This window comes from Mirounga leonina, unplaced genomic scaffold (assembly GCF_011800145.1).
Source record: "Mirounga leonina isolate KUSES-001 unplaced genomic scaffold, KU_Mleo_1.0 Mir_151, whole genome shotgun sequence".
In the NCBI taxonomy this organism is placed as follows: Eukaryota; Metazoa; Chordata; class Mammalia; order Carnivora; family Phocidae; genus Mirounga; species Mirounga leonina.
The window spans coordinates 67632399-67648531 of record NW_023270377.1 but is presented as its reverse complement, the minus strand read 5'-3'; the positions used below and the strand labels follow the sequence as shown (position 1 = coordinate 67648531).

Genomic DNA, 16133 nt, shown 5'->3' with positions numbered 1-16133 from the left:
AAGAAGAAGAAGAAGAAGAAGAAGAAGAAGAAGAAGAAGAAGAAGAAGAAGAAGAAGAAGAAGAAGAAGAAGAAGAAGGTAGCGGGAGGGGAAGAATGAAGCGGGAAATCGGAGGGGTAGACGAACCATGAGAGACGATGGACTCTGAAAAACAAACAGGGTTCTAGAGGGGAGGGGGGTGGGAGGATGGGTTAGCCTGGTGGTGGGTATTGAGGAGGGCACGTTCTGCATGGAGCACTGGGTGTTGTGCACAAACAATGAATCATGGAACACTTCATCTAAAACTAATGATGTAATGTATGGGGATTAACATAAGAATAATAAAAAAATAATTCAAACTCAACAAAGAAAAGCTTGATAAATTTAGCTGCACTATAAACAAATAAACAACAACAATAAAACCTTTGCATGACAAAAATCAGGAAAAAGACAAAAAATATTTGCTGGGAAGAGATGTGCCACTTATTTTACCATTTGAAAAAAAAAAAGACAAAAAAATGTATACAAGAAATGGACAGTTGACAGAAAAAGAAATATCCTAGTGCTTAAATATCTGAACCAACATTCATAATGTAAACCTCATTACAAAAGAAATGTAAACTAAAACTAATTGAGGTACTACTTCTCACCTATCATAATGACAAATACCGAGAAGACAGAGTCATTCTGTTAGCATGGCTTTGGGGAGAAGAGCTAATACATTGCTGGTGGTAGTGTAAAATGGTTCAAACCCTAGGAGGGGAGTTTAGTAGTATCTAAAAAGATTGCATATGCATTTACCCTTTGACCCAGGAATCCCACTTACAAACTCTTACCCTGAAAATAATTTTCCAAAAATATACATACATGTACTCAATTCATTCTGGCATTGTTTGTAATGGCCAAAATTTGGAAACAACCTAAACGTCCATCAGTAGGGGACTGGTTGAATTAACAATGGTATAACCAAGTCAAATGTCTGTAAAAGCAACTGATCAATTCTGTAAGGCACCAAAGGGTAATGGCGGCTATGGCTTTTTTTTTTTTTTTTTACTTATAATGCAAACATATTTTGAAAACTCACTCAAATGAAGAATGTATTAAAATTACTAGTAGCAGTAATATCAGTAGCAGAATTATGTACATGTTGCCTTTTACTTACGGTTTACAGTTTTGACTGGTAATATTGGATTTACCCTCTCTGGGGAGGCAGCGTTTTCCTCATTTGTCACATATTCAAAATTAATGATGAACATCATAGCCACGCCCTCTTGGTTTTTCACTGGAATTATGTGAGTGTTACAAATGAAAGTGGACCCTAAGGAGATGAAAAATGAGTGTTAGGTCAAAAATATGCCTTCATTTTGAAGTGTCAGTAATATTAAAATTCTAATAAACCTTTAGAATTTTCTATCATAAATGATTTAAAATTTAACAAAAATAATTTGACTTTTATTTCATATTTCATTGCACATATATTTACATGAAAATGTACAAATTTTGCCATAAAGACCTTACAGGCAAATTCAGATACAACCTTATGGAAAAACAGAATATCAAAATCTCATTTGTCTTCACACCCACCACCATAATAGTTAGTATAGGGAAAAAAGCATAATCTTTAACTTTGTAGAAAAACTCAGGTTTCTTGTATATATTTTGATTAATTCTGAATCTATATAAAATATAGCTGTATAAACAGTAAAGATAACTTTGTGTCATCTTGATTTTAGTGCTAAGTAAATTATTTCCTTTTTCTCTTTTAATTTCCTAGATATAAAATAGTAAGTTATTGACTTTGTATATGTTCCAATAATTCTTTTCTTTTTTTCCTGCAAAATTCACAATGTCCAAATTATAATGATTTTATTTGGTTTGTAATCTGTTAGAAAACAAGAACAAAATTTTGTCTATATTATTGTGTTAATTTGATTCCTTAACCAAAAAGATGATACTCTTTTAAAGCACAATTATGAGGTTAATAAGACATATTTTATTAGAATCTTCTGGAAATGAGATGAACAAAAGGATGACTCAGTTTACAATTGACTACTGCCATCCATCCTCTAACAGAAAATCCAAGATCCAAGATTTAGAGAATTCTGTCAAGATGTTGATTTCTTTTAAATCAATTGATTCTGACTGACTTCTTGAACCTGACTTCTAGAACTAAGTATTTCCTTAAAGCAGCTTACTCACATCTTTACCCTCTGGATATTTCCTTTTTTAGTCATGATGATGGAAACCTTAGGTTAGGGATTTGTTTGGGTTCAAAAGTATTATATTTTTAAAATGTAAACCTTCAGGAAAAGTTCTCAAGTAGTCAGATAATAGAGCATATTTTGACTTTTTTTTAACTAGCTGGAACCATCTTGAGTCTTGAGGAGAATGATGGTTCAGTGCAGAGGGAGGAGCAGGTTGGGAGCAAGCTGGACCTGGGTACAGAGGGAGATGTGAGAAAGTGAGAGACCAAGAGTTGGAGGCCAGGGGCACTGGCAAATAACAGAAGAAAGTAGTCGGAAGCCCAACATCCCTAAGACGAGTGGATACTAATATTCCAAAATGGTGTCCTATGCATGCCATAACTATTAAAAACAAAATAAGTGTGAGAAAATTCTTTCCTCTTTTCTCATCCCTGAAACATGGCTCCTATTGCCAGAGCTGAGAACAAAGACTATTGCTAATATTGCTATAGATTGAGACATCATAGGTGGAAGAGCTTTTGAGGGTGGGCTTAGAGATCTACTTATTTATGAAATTGTTTCTTTGGGTGAACATGTTCTAATTTCCAAGGAACTGATTTGCAAAAACACTTTTAGAACTTGGACTCTTTGTAAGTTGGGGATGCCTTTGTGCTAGTTATGATTTAGATTTTTAAATGTCAATAGCCTCCCAGATTTGAAATGTAGAAGACCTTATCTATAATTAATTTCATATTTTCTATAAAATCGGCCATGGTTTTACAGATGTTATGAAAAATATGTCTTAAGAATGACATGCTGCACCTTCACAGTCTTCAGCTCTATCTTCAATTCATTTAATAAAATAGTTAGAGCACTTGTCATAGTTTCCATGGTAACAAACGGGATGATTTTAGTAAACAGAAAATAAGCAATTTAAGACTGTTCTATTAGAACTAAAAATAGAATTGCTTCAGGCCAGGCATTGCAATACAAACTGGCTAAATAGAGAGACTGATAAAATGCTAGAAATAGCCATTGTGTATTCTGCTAATGAACCAAAATACATACTGATACTACCGCTTAAAATGACATTTCTTGGATCATTTAGAGTATCATTGTGAATTCACAGATTTGTTACTTAGCAGTTTCAAATCTTCCAACAATTGAAGTGTATTGCTGATTGTACCACAAGACATAAAGCACAGATTTTTAAGAAATCAATAAATAAAAAATGTGGGACTAGAGATCTAATAGGCTGGTAATAGAGCACAGTAATTTCGCTTCCAGTAATAGGGGAAAAATCACGTATTGCAATACTAATGCTTGTAAATTTATTGGCTAGTGTTAAAAATCATAAAACTATAGTGCTTTATAAAAAAGTTCAGTTACACGCATTGGTTCCATAGCATATTGAATATGTGTAATTAATCTGGGATTTACTGCCCACTAGCATTGTTTCCTGCGTGTTTCTATTAAGGAATATATCTCCTCTAAAGTCAACTGAAAATTCACATTTACATTTTTTTCTCTTTTAGTTTTTGGATTTAATGTCTCCATCAATCTTGCAAAGCATCCTGGAAAGCAGATATTGAAAGGAGATACATGGAATTTAGAAGAGAAGGAGAATCAAATACATTTTATAGAGCAAAAAGATTTAGCTTGCATCATTTTGCAAACTCCAAGTTCTGTCAAGGTATTACATTTGTAAAGTAACATTATTTTAAGAAGGCATTACTGTGTGCTCCTAAATACTGTTCTTGAATGCAACATTGGGAGAAAAAAAAATGGAAAGATGATCCAGCAAATACTAATCTAGCAATGAAGAAAAAACTAGACACACTCAATAATATGTAAATTAGAGAACGAAACCAATCGAGAAATAAAAAGTTCAGACCTTGTTAAAATGAATTAGTATTCAAATGGAATTAATAATGTTTAAGAAGCTTATTTACAGTAAGATTATCCAGTAATTTTACAATTATACATGCAATTATACAAATATTAGTTAAACCCAGGTTCATTTCAATTTCCATGTTTTGTCTCCTGAGTAAAAACATTCTCAAAACCAGGAAAAGCTGTTTAGGAGAATAATGCTCATTATAATAAAATATCTAGAATGTTAATTTTTAACTGTAGCCACACATCAAGCAAACTCAGGTAATCTGAATAATTTTTCTTTTATTAATAAATTGGTGGCATACTCTTAGCTTTCAGATTTTAAAATAAAAGACCGGGACTCCTCCCTTTGAGCTACTTTAAAGATGTTTTATTCTACTGTTGTTGTTTTTGTTTTTAAGATTTTATTTATTTATTTGACAGAGAGAGGGAGAGCACACGCAGGGGGAGCTGCAGGCAGGGAGAGAGGGAGAAGCAGGCTCCCCGTGGAGCAGGGAGCCCAATGGGGGGGCTTGATCTCAGGACCCTGAGATTGTGACCTGAGTCGAAGGCAGGCGCTTACTCGACTGAGCCACCCAGCACCCCATTGTACTGTTTGTATTCACAGGGCATACATATGTCCCCTAAAATCAGTAACTGTTTAATATTGGGTCAAACACTGTTCTGGGTTCTCAGATGGGGCGGAGAAAAACAGCAATAAAAAAACAAAGTTTCTGTTCTTAACGGAATTTATATCGACATCATAAATAAATGAATAGATATCTAATATATGAAGTAAAAATAAGTAACAATGAAGGAAGAGAGAGCAGACTAGATCGTAACAGTAGTAAGGGAATGCATTTCCTTTGAAATGGCATGTAAGCAAAGACATAAAAGAAGTAATGGAGTTAGCTGTGTGGCTCTATGGATAGAATGCAGCTGGCAGAGAAAATAGCAAGTACAAAAGTCTTCAAGGTTGTAAGCTCTAGGAACAATGTGTAAGCCAATGTGGCTAGTACAGTATGTTGGTTGTGGGGTAGGATGGTGTTGAAAGTAGGTAAGGCTGAAGAAGGAGTAGGGAACCACAGCATGTAGAAGGCACGTAGAAGGCTAATGCATGGATTTGGAAGTTTCCTCTCAGATAGACAAGAAGGGTTTTGTGCAGAGGCTGACATGACTTGACTTAAAACTACCCCTCTGACTTCTATGTGAAGAATAGCTTGGGATGCCAGCAAGAAAACAGGGAAGCCAGTAGGAAAATATCATACTAATACTGGCAAGCAGTAAGAGTGTCTGGACTAGGGTGGTGTTGCTGAAGCTGGTGAGAAGGAGTCTGTTTGAGATATTTTCAAGGTAGGGATTATAGGACTTGCTGGTATAATAGATGGCATGTGAGGGAACGAGAGGGGTCACAGACAAGTCCAAACTTGGAGGTTGAGAAAATGGAACAATGGAAATGCTCATTTATTAAAATGGGGAGGGCTGTGGGAGGGTTCTGGGGTTTGTGTAAATCCATAGGTTTGGGGTATGTTAACACTGTGGTTGCTTATTAGATATCTAAATGCAGATGTCTAGAGTAGTTGGATATAGGATACTGCAGTTTGATTCAGGGATTGATCCAAGCCAGATATATGAATTTGAGAGTCATTAGGGAATGGATTATATTTAAAGACAGTATGAGGTCATCTAGGGAACAAATAGAGAGTTGGGTTTTTGAGCCAAACATTAAGGGACTGCAGCATCAAAGAAGGGAAGATGAAATATCAGAGAACATTGTGGAGGAGTAGACAGGGAAGTGGGAAGAAAATCCAGAGTCTAGTGCACCAGGGGCTAAGAGAAGGAAGTATTGCAAGAGAGGGCAGGATCAACTACACAAAACTTGCTGATAGGCTCAGTGAGAGCTAAGAAAAGATCAAGTCATGGGTAACTTCTTTTAGAGACATTTTGGTAGATTAGTGGCTAGGAAACTGCTGGAATGCATGTAAGAATGAATAAGAATAGAAGTATACGGGGGTGCCTGGCTGGCTCAGTTGGTAGAGCATGTGACTCTTGATCTCAGGGTTGTGAGTTCAAGCCCCACATTGGATACAGAGATTACTTAAAAAATAAAATCTTTACAAAAAACCAGACGTGTACCCAATTATAGGAAAGTCTTTTGAGGTGCTTTACTAAAGAGGTGATCAGAAACCTGGGCTGGTAACTGGAAAAGATTTTGAAGTGATCAGACGTTGGATTTTTTTAGGTTTAGAGACACTACAGCATATTTATATACAAATGGCATTAATTTGTTTATTGATTACATTTCAAATTTTTGTTGCATAAAGTCCCACCATTTGGTAAGGTCCGTGAAAGTCTAACATAGTAATTTACAAGACAGTAATTTTCTAATTTTTTTCCTCAGTCAAGTGCAACTCACTTCAGTGTTAATTAATTCTCCGTGTATATAGAACCATAGGTAATAGTTTATAATCTATTGCTTGAGAGCAGCACTCTCTAATTAGACTATCTGAATCTGAATCCTAGCTCCATCCTTTATCTGCTGAGTAAACCCTGGGTGATTTAGAAATGCCACAGCAACTCAGTTTATTCTTCTGTACAATGAGGATAATCCTTACTTCATAGAATTGTTTTGGGGACTGAATGAATTAATACCTGTGTACTATGATATTAGAATAGAATTCTCCCTTTCTCAATTTTCACTCATGTGATATGTTTAACATAAGAGCTATCAGGGAACTAAAGTGAGAACGACTTCCTTCCACTCCACACATGCAGATTATGAAGGAAATAGCTGTAGAATCTTTATATCCAGGATGTAGAACAGATAGGGAGGGAAGAGTGGTGAGAAGATTGGGGAAAAAATCTCTTTGGAGAGGACAGGCCCATTGCTGTGAGCTTCCCTCCTTCCACCCTCAAGAGCTGCCATCTTCCAAGGCCAGGCCTAATAAGGGGATTTTAAGGACCCACTCCAGGACCTTTGAAATGTGTTCTCTGCAGAGAACAGGAGATAGGGAGACAGGGAGAATGGGTATTTGAAAGCTATGTAGATGAATGGTAGGCCATAATGGGGCCTCAACCTTGGGGGTGTAGAGGGCCAAGAAGGAACAAGCTCTCAATTTTCTGTGGCAGAGACAGTGGGCATAATTATTGGGACAGGCAGGTGCACCCAAGAACTGGTAGATAGGCCTCATGGTCAAGTCTTCTGGACCAGGAGTGGGCACAGGGTTCTCCAAGGATGGGATGAAGGGACTGCAGAGGAAGAGACAGATAGCAAACTACCAGATGCTGGAGGCCAAGGAGGAAATAGGCAAGAAACTCCAGGGTGCAGGGATAGGACCAGCAGGGGAAGGAAATTGAAGGGAGACAGAGTCCCGCAAGAGTTCTGAAGAGCCTATCCAGGAAAAACAGTGTCAGCTCTGCCCACTGCCCAGATCCAGAGAAGGCAAATATACCAGCCAAGTAGGAACTGTCCTGCTCCATAATCTTTCTGCCTTTTCATCTTCTACTTGGAGGGAAGCAAATAGCAATCAGAGTGTGGGAAGAGGGTAATGGTAAGAGGTTGAAGCTGGCTTTCCATTGCATTCTGACCTGAGCCGGTTGGGAGTTGTAATTTTAAAGCCAAATCACCATCCGAAGACAGGGGTCAATTACTCCAGTGAATAAAGTTAAACGGGATGATGAAAAACAAAAGCTGCATTTTGTTCACAGTCCAAGCTTCACACTGATCAGTAGAACTCATATACATGTAAAGTTCTTAGAGTAGTACCTGGCATGGAGCAAAACCCGATCAGGTGAGCGATTATTTTCATCTCTAATTAGAGGATCTCCAGAGAGATCTTCAGTTAATTTTCAAGGCTCTCTGTGTAATTTCCTCCAACCTTTTGCCATTCTTGAAACCGAAAGCTACACTATTTGTATTTTGGGGCACCAAGTGGGGATTATTCTTTTCTGAGCTGATTGGTTTAGGAAATGCCTGAAAGTTTGTGATTTCCTACTTTCTAGTAGACTAGGGGATCCTTTGAAGATTAAAAAATACCATTAGAGACCTGCCTTAGAAGAAAAACAAAAGATAGCAGCCTCAGGATACAAAGGTCTCATCAAAGAGGCAGCACTGTTCATCTTGAGTTGAAAAGCCTTTTAGAAAAGCAAAGGGGACCACTGCACCTCCTAGAAGGAGAGAGCTACCCAGTCACAAATGACTTATGGTGGAATCAAGGGCAGGCAAAAATAGGAAACAAGCGAAATTTGTACTTGGCTTTTCTGAATCTAATGTTTCCTTTTATTTCTTTCTTTCAGCACTTCCTACATCTTCCTCTGCTCTCTCCAGGCCTCCAAGGTGAAATATTATGAACTTCCTCTTATCAAGGAGGAGCATCATGAAATATATTAATTTCCTCATAAGACTGTTAAGGACATAATGGATTACTATTCTCAGGAAATTTTTTTTAAAGGGGAGTAGTGAAAAACAACACAACTCAAGATGAACTCTGGTGTAGCCTCTATGTAAAAGAAATATTTTGGTTGTATAGATAAGACCTTCCAGATATCTCTCAACTCACACCACGTAAGTAATTGCTTGCTGATATCACTATCACTGTTGGTCAGCTTGTGACTTAAAGAACAGAAGACCATGATGGAGTCCTGAAACAGAACTAGAAGAAATTTCTATGATTGGAGAGTTTATGTGCCATTGTTTAGCCATTTGATTATTTTTTAACAGATGTTTCCCCACTCTTGATAAGAAAAGTAAACACACAGAAATTTCATTCAAACTCAAAATCCACTTCCAGAATTCATCCCAAAGTTTGCAGAATAACTGAGTGGTGAAAATATTCCATTTATAGCACATTTGTAACCAGACTGTAAGCTTCCCAAAGACAAGATATTATTAATCCATGTACACAAGCCTCCCTCAACACATAAAGGGAACTCAGTGAATATTTCCTGGCTACTTTTACTTCTTCCTGACAGTGAGATGTTCGTGAAAAGCTGCCCACTGGAGATGACCCTTGAGCTAGGTCAGAGCAGCATTTGTGACTGTGGGTAGTAGCCTATAGTCTTAAGAAGATGGATTTCAGTTATAGAGAGAGACCTGGGTTCTAAACTTGACGAGTCATTTAGCTTCTCTCTGTCTTGGCTTTTTCTCTGTAGATTATCTTTTAAAGTTGGAGCAATAAATGGGAGGATGCATTTAAAGTACGGTGCCTAATATACAGTAGATACAAATGGTAGCTCATGGGAATGTAATCTTTTAATATATATTGGTATAGGTGTAGAAACTGAATATACCCAAAGTGTTACTCTTGTAAGAGGCCAGGTTATGTTGGGCTTGAGCTTTTCAGGCTGAGTAGGAGTAAACACGGAGAAGAAACATATGCCCAATTCAAACCAATTTCACTTTAAAAACTAATTATTCAGAAACCACTATGTGCCAGGCACAGTTCTAGGTGCTAGGGTTTGGCAGAGAACAAAACTGAGCCAAATTCCACCATCATGTAGTTTATAATCTAGTGGAGTTTGGGGAGACAGAAATAAATAAGTAAAATACATAATAGATTAAATGGTGATAGTATCATTGAACACCATAGAGAAAATAAAGAAAGGGGATAGTGAGTGCCAGGAGCAGGGAAAAGTCTGTAACTTCTAGTAGAGTGGGAAAGGCCTCCCTGAGAAGAATACATCTGAATAAAGAACTGAAGATGTTGAAAAACGAATCATGAGGATATCTGGGAAAAGAGGTAGCAACACATAGAAAGGACCTGCCTGGTGTAGGGCTGAATTATGTCCCCTAAAATTCATACATTGAAGCCCTAACCCCAGTGTGACTGTATTTGGAGACAGGACCTACAAGGAGTTAATTAAGGTTAAATGAGGTCCTAACCGTGGGGCCATAATTCAACAGGACATTGTCCTTGTAAGAAGAAGAAGAGACACCAAGAGTGTGTGTACAGGGAGGAAAAGTCATGTGAGAAGACAGCCATCTGTAAGCCAATTAGAGAGTTTTCACCAGGGACTAACACTGCCAGCACCTTGATCTTGGACGTTGAGCCTCAAGAACTGTGAGAAAATATATTTTTATAATTCAAGTCACCCAGTCTGTAGTACTTTGTTATGGCAGCCTGAGCTGACTAGGATAGGCCCTGAGGTTGAAGAGCAGACAGTCAGTGTGGCTGACACAGATTAAGCTGAGGGCAAAGTGGTGAGAGATCCAGGGCCCAGTGGTAATAGAGCAAGGGAGCAGGAGAGTGGCAGAAGAACAAGCCCCTTGTGGGCCTTGTAATGCCTTCAACTGACAAAGGGAAGCCACTGAAAGGATTGAAAAAGGGAAGTGATAGTCTCTGGCTGCTGTAAAGACACGGACACACGAAACACTTAGTTTGCTAGGCAACTTGGTCTGAACAGACTAATAGTATACCAGAACACATCATGTGGAATGGGAAGTGATGGATGAGGCTTTGAGGGGTAGAAGGTCATGTTGTGAATGTCTTCTATGTTCCTGGAATTCAGTCTTTTGAGGTTGGGGGTACACGGAATTGATTTAATCCTGAGAGTATCTTCAAAAGTAGTATTTTAGCACACACTTTGGACATGGGCTATTTCAGGTACTAGTGATGCCTCAGGGAAGAGAAATAAGTTCAAATGATCTAGGTGTTATTTATTTGAAGAGACAGAAGGTACACTTAGAAAAACTATTTATTAACAAGAATAATAGAATAGCCTATGGTTTATTTGGCCTTATGGATTGGGTCAAATGGGACTGCTTATTGGGAGGCAAATATTCCATTACTTGCCCATTTTTCTTATTTCCCCAGTCACATGGTTAAATCTAAAGGAAGCTAACTAAGTGAAAGCAAACTGGAGAAAGTCATGTGAGCTAAGAAAAACATTTTATACAGAAGCATTATTAACAAAGAGACTGAGCTGGCAAAAATTTGGCTGTGCACCTAACAATATATTAGGTCTAAAAAAAGAAACTTAGCATGATAATTACCAACACATACAGATTTAGCATCACAATCACAGATATAATGAAATCATAACAATTATGAACATATTTAGATAGCTGATAGAATAACATGGGACTAGAAGGACCTTTTCAGAATTTCCGGGAGAGATTCTATAGATGCCTTTCATTTGAAAAATGAAGAACTAACCTAATTTACACAAGGCTGCTTGTCACATTCATGTTCTGGGTGGTAGTATTAGCACTGTCTGAGATGTCAACAGCATGAATAATTTATTTTTAATTATTTCTTATTTAAAACAATTTTAAACACTCAGAAAAATGCTGAGGCAGTGCCAGTGAGTAGTAAATTTCTTGGATAGGTGGTACTGTGGAGCCCCTGGGATTGGACGGACCTAGCTCTGCTGTTAGTCATGGAATGGCCTTGGGCAGGTCACTTAATCTCCCCAAGACTCAGCTTCCTCATCTATAAAATGAGGAAAAGAAGGGAAAGTGCCTCACCTTATAGTGTTGTTGGGAAGGTGAAATTAGGGAATACTTGTAAAATAGGTACCATGGAAGCTGGTGAGGTTGAGCAATAAATGAAAGTTATTATTATTAACTGGGGTGGGAAAAATAAATTTCTCAACTTGAAATGGTGGTTAAACTTCCCTCAAAGTTTCGACGATAAAACTGAGTCATTCGACTCTTTTTGGAGCTTCAGTGATGAACTCATTAGCTTGATCCCCTTGTCTTCAGATGAGAAAACGCATCAAATGGCCATTGGAATTGGGTAGGGGCTTAGAAAAGACCCTTTAATTATCTACTATCTTAAAATATATCTCCTTAACTTTGCAGTGACAAGGCCCTTGGTTTATTTCCTATGTTTCTCCTGTCCCTATAAACTGTTTTAGTGCCTCTAAAAAGAAAACTACAGGCCAGGTAATTTTAACGAAAGCAGAGTTCAGCCTATTTGGTTAGGTCCCATAGTCAGTGGAATTTGGTATATAGCAGAAATGTGTGAAACAATCTTGAATTCTGGGTTTGCTCTAGGACTACCATAATTAGTATTTGAAAGCGCACGTTAGGAAGAAGGGTAATAATAACAGCTAACATTTACTGGATGCCAGCCACCATTCTAATGGCCTTATATGCATTAATATCACTTGCATTTTTACAAATGATGATGGCACCGTTATCATCCCTATTATGTAGATGAAAAGTAAGCCATACATAGTTCTCTTTTTCCTTGATCTTGGGGCACTCCTTCCCCTTACCGTGATTGGGGAGGAATACTCAGGTTCTAATTCCTTCATCAGACTAAGACTCTGAATTCCATGATTTTTAAATCAGGTATGTTCTAAGAGATTTTTTATCTTTTATAAGTAATGGCCTGAGCTAAAATTCTTCCTTCCTTTTTCCCCGGTCTTGTACATTTCTGCAGCTTTCCCAGATTAGGCAGAATTCCTTTCTCCTGCCACCTGAGAGGCAGGAAGTCACCATGCACTTGCTGGGACTGCCCCAGCCCCGCCCTTCATTTACTCCATTCAGTCCTATACTGCCTCATGCCCTTTCCACCTCTCCTCCTTTTTTATCAGCTCTAGGCTTTCTAGGAATAAAGGTGTTCTACTCTCTTTCCTCAGTCTCTCTATATTATCTTACTACTGCTGTTAACAACTACATAATTAAGTCATGGCTACTATTTTCTGAATGTTTTCTATGTGCCACATGTTCCTCATGAGAAAACTTTATCTTAGAGAAGTTTCTGATGTAGGTAGTAGACCAGGTTGGAACTCTGAACTTTCCAGCTTTTACTCTTTCTCCTACATCAGTGTTTCCCAAACAGTGAGATGTTAATAGGTATTATCAGAAAGTGCTGTCTATAATTAATACAGTTTGGGATGTGTCCTCTTCGAAGAGATGCTCAGGGCACATTATTGTGTTAGAAGTTTTGAGAAGTTCTGCAAAAGCAAGTATGTCTACTTTGTTCAATCCAGCACATCTCAAATTTATTTGACTCTGAAATACTACTTCAGAGAAATTTGCAATAATATGTAGCTCCTTGCAAAGCCATTGAAAAAATACTGAATTGTGTCACACTCCCTCTCCGTTTCAAAGACCTTTCTGAGAGGGAAGAAAGTGTATACCATAGGTTGCCTAGACGCTTCCAGGAGAGGAAGAAACTGCAGAAAGCAAAGGGCTGAGGCAGGAGGGGAAAGAGAACTGCAAAGGCCAGTGTCACCTACTTAATATATTTTGCTTGGTATTGGTCCTGATCTGAGCATTCAGAAGCCCAGGTAAAATAGCATTGTCATATTTGATCACATATCTTGCAGTGATGATTTCCCCATAACCTAGCTCTAAGTTGAAAGGTTATCACTAAATATGAGAGAGTGTTTCACATCCCAGGTCCTACTATTTAACAGAGATCAGGTTTTAGAACGTAAAAGCCCTAATTTAATAATTCAGTAGTATTCTGCACCATAAATTGCCTGAGATAACTCTGGTATCTGCAAGAAAATATTTTCCCTGTGTTTCCTTAGGAGTCATTCCTCTTCATCTTCAAAACATGGGGATAGGTAACGTATAATTATTTGTTTACTCACTCCTTCCTATTGACACATTTTCTGTTAACATTTATGCTCAGGTGTTAGGTTGTTTTCATACTTACAAGCTTGATTACTGAAAAAGAACAAGTTCAGCTATTTTTCTGTTTTCTTTATGAACAACCAATGAATTATTTTGGGGATTGAAATTAGAAAGAAAAACTCATACATCTTGTCTGGCTAGTAAATCAGACTGTCTCTTAAGATGTACTATTATGATTATCCACTGCCCAGTCTTGGTTCCTAGTGTATTGGAACTAATAAGTGTTAGAACAAGCTGAAGCTGACTAACAGTGCTGTATTCAATATCCAGGCAAGCCAACTCTATTTGTAATGAGGAATTTGGGGGCACATTTGTGACAATTTTTAATACTCTGTGGTTTTTACACTCAAGTAAATATTTGGTTATTTGGTTCAAATTTCTTCGTAACACATATTCATGTTACCAAGCTGCAAATGTACCTACAGCAAGCCCACCCCACTAAACTGCCACTTTTCTTTCTTCGGTAAAGTTGCATTAACACTTAACGGACTAGAAGGACTCAGAATATGAGCAAGTTTGCACATCTCCAGAGTATGTACACACTACTGTCAAGGTCAAACGTAATTAGAATCCTAAGGCCAGCACCACTGTGTGGATGTCATTGCTAACTAAGGCTGTCATGCCACATGTGTGGTATGCTCCATTCATGGTGTACTTGTGACTGCCGAAAAGAATTCCACATTTTCTGCCCACACTAAGTTTGCAACTTTGGCGCAAGAACAAAAGCTACAAATAATGCAAGTTTATTTCATATCTTAGAATGAGTAAAAATATATTTTAAATCAATTAAATTTTAAAAGATTGTGTTAGGTACCTACTGTGTGCAAGGTACAGCACCAGAAATTGTAGGAGTTACAAACACAAATAAAAAAGGAACCTTTCATCGAAAAAAAGAGAATCCGCTCATGAGAGTGTGCTATACCCAAGAAGAGAACAAGCCATTCATGGAAAAAGGCCTTCTTTCAGCTGGGCCTTAAATGATTGTGATGGGTAGAAATTGGGAGTGGAAGGAAAAATGCTAGAAATGAAGAAACATGGTGAATCTGGGGCAAAGTGAGTGGTGTGTGACCCCCTCCAGGGCAAGCAATTCAATGACCTCATGCCTAGTATTTCTGACTTTAACAACAATAAGAAATAGGTACCCATTATTAAACAATTGCCATTGACCAATTATCATGGTGAGTCCTGTACATGCTCTTATTTAATCCTCATGAGAACCCTAAAGAAGTACCTACAGTAAATATCCCCATTTCATAGAAGAAGACCTTGAGTCATGGAAAGAAGTAACTTCGCCCAAGTCACACGGCCAGTCTGCTTTAGAGTCAGGGTAATGATCTCGATGGTGCAACACATGCCACCATCTTCACACAACACAATGAGGCCTTTTTTCCTACTTATCTGTAGGTGAGACGCAGAGCTCAGTCACCCAGAGCTCTGGATTCTTCCGGGGTTGGACTTCAGCACACAGCTTCAGGATGCTGAGAGATACCCTCCACTTCATTCAACACAGGAAAAAGGAACATTTTAAAACACCAAACAAATCATGGAAAGTGGTTCAGGCCTCTTCTGAGAGTGCTCTACAGTGAGTATGGGCCTTGATGGGGTTAAAAGTAGGCTCCATAGGCCTGTCTGGGACAAAAGCGATAGAAGCAGAAAAGAGTGAAATTGAAGTTATTTCTCCAGGTAAACTTAGCTCTCTCTTCTTCTCATAAAATTTTCTATCCTGTTTGACCATTATAACTTGGGATTTTCATTTTTATTTTTTAAATGCCTAGACTATTTTTATAGAATAGCAGACGGAGCAGAAAAGATGCCCTGGAAACTAGTGACAACATGGGTTTTTGTTCCCACTGGCAGTGTTAGGGGGAACACCCTCTCCTAGGCTTTGGTACCAGGCTTGGGGTCAAGTGATTACTATAGACGTTCCCTACTCCCCAAGGTTGCCAGAAGCGTGGGCCTACAGCAGATGCCTGGTGGCAGGGATTGCTTTGCAGTGGCTCATATTGCCTGGATATATATTTCCAAACACCAAATATTTCCAAATCTTTTGCACAGCAAAAGAGAGGTTTTATTTCAACTTCACAATGACTACATTTATTGTTGCTTTTGTGTTTTACCCACATCAGGATTCATGACCTAGTCTATGTTTTTTAAGACAGCAAATAGCAATTGCTATGGTCCATCTGTACACTGAGTCCAAGAGAAAAATGTGTCTGGGGACGATCAGATTTGTGCACACAGCAACATATGTTCATCTGGGGGACAGGAGGTACTTTCTGTGTCCATGAGAGGCTGTGTAGAGTAGTAGATAAGCATAAAGCTTCTGCATCAGATTGTCAGAGGTTAATTCTTAAATCTGCCACTTTTCAGCTTTTGATCTTGGAATAAGTTACTTAACTGCTCTGAGACTCAGTTTTCTCATCTGGAAAATAGGGATGATGTTACCCACTTCACAGTGTTATTGTGAGGATTAAGTGAGCCAATATCTGCAAAAAGCTTAAAAT

General features: G+C 38.1%; 1 protein-coding gene across 2 annotated transcripts in view; it reads right to left on the bottom strand.

The window, feature by feature from the left end:
- The window catches only part of KCNH7 (potassium voltage-gated channel subfamily H member 7), a 474127-nt gene that overhangs the window by 149474 nt on the left and 308520 nt on the right, over positions 1-16133 (bottom strand). For both annotated transcript variants that reach the window (XM_035007888.1, XM_035007889.1), the window contains exon 3: positions 1142-1297. In XM_035007888.1, coding sequence (XP_034863779.1) covers positions 1142-1297 — 156 coding nt within the window. The remainder of the gene's footprint in view (positions 1-1141; positions 1298-16133) is intronic.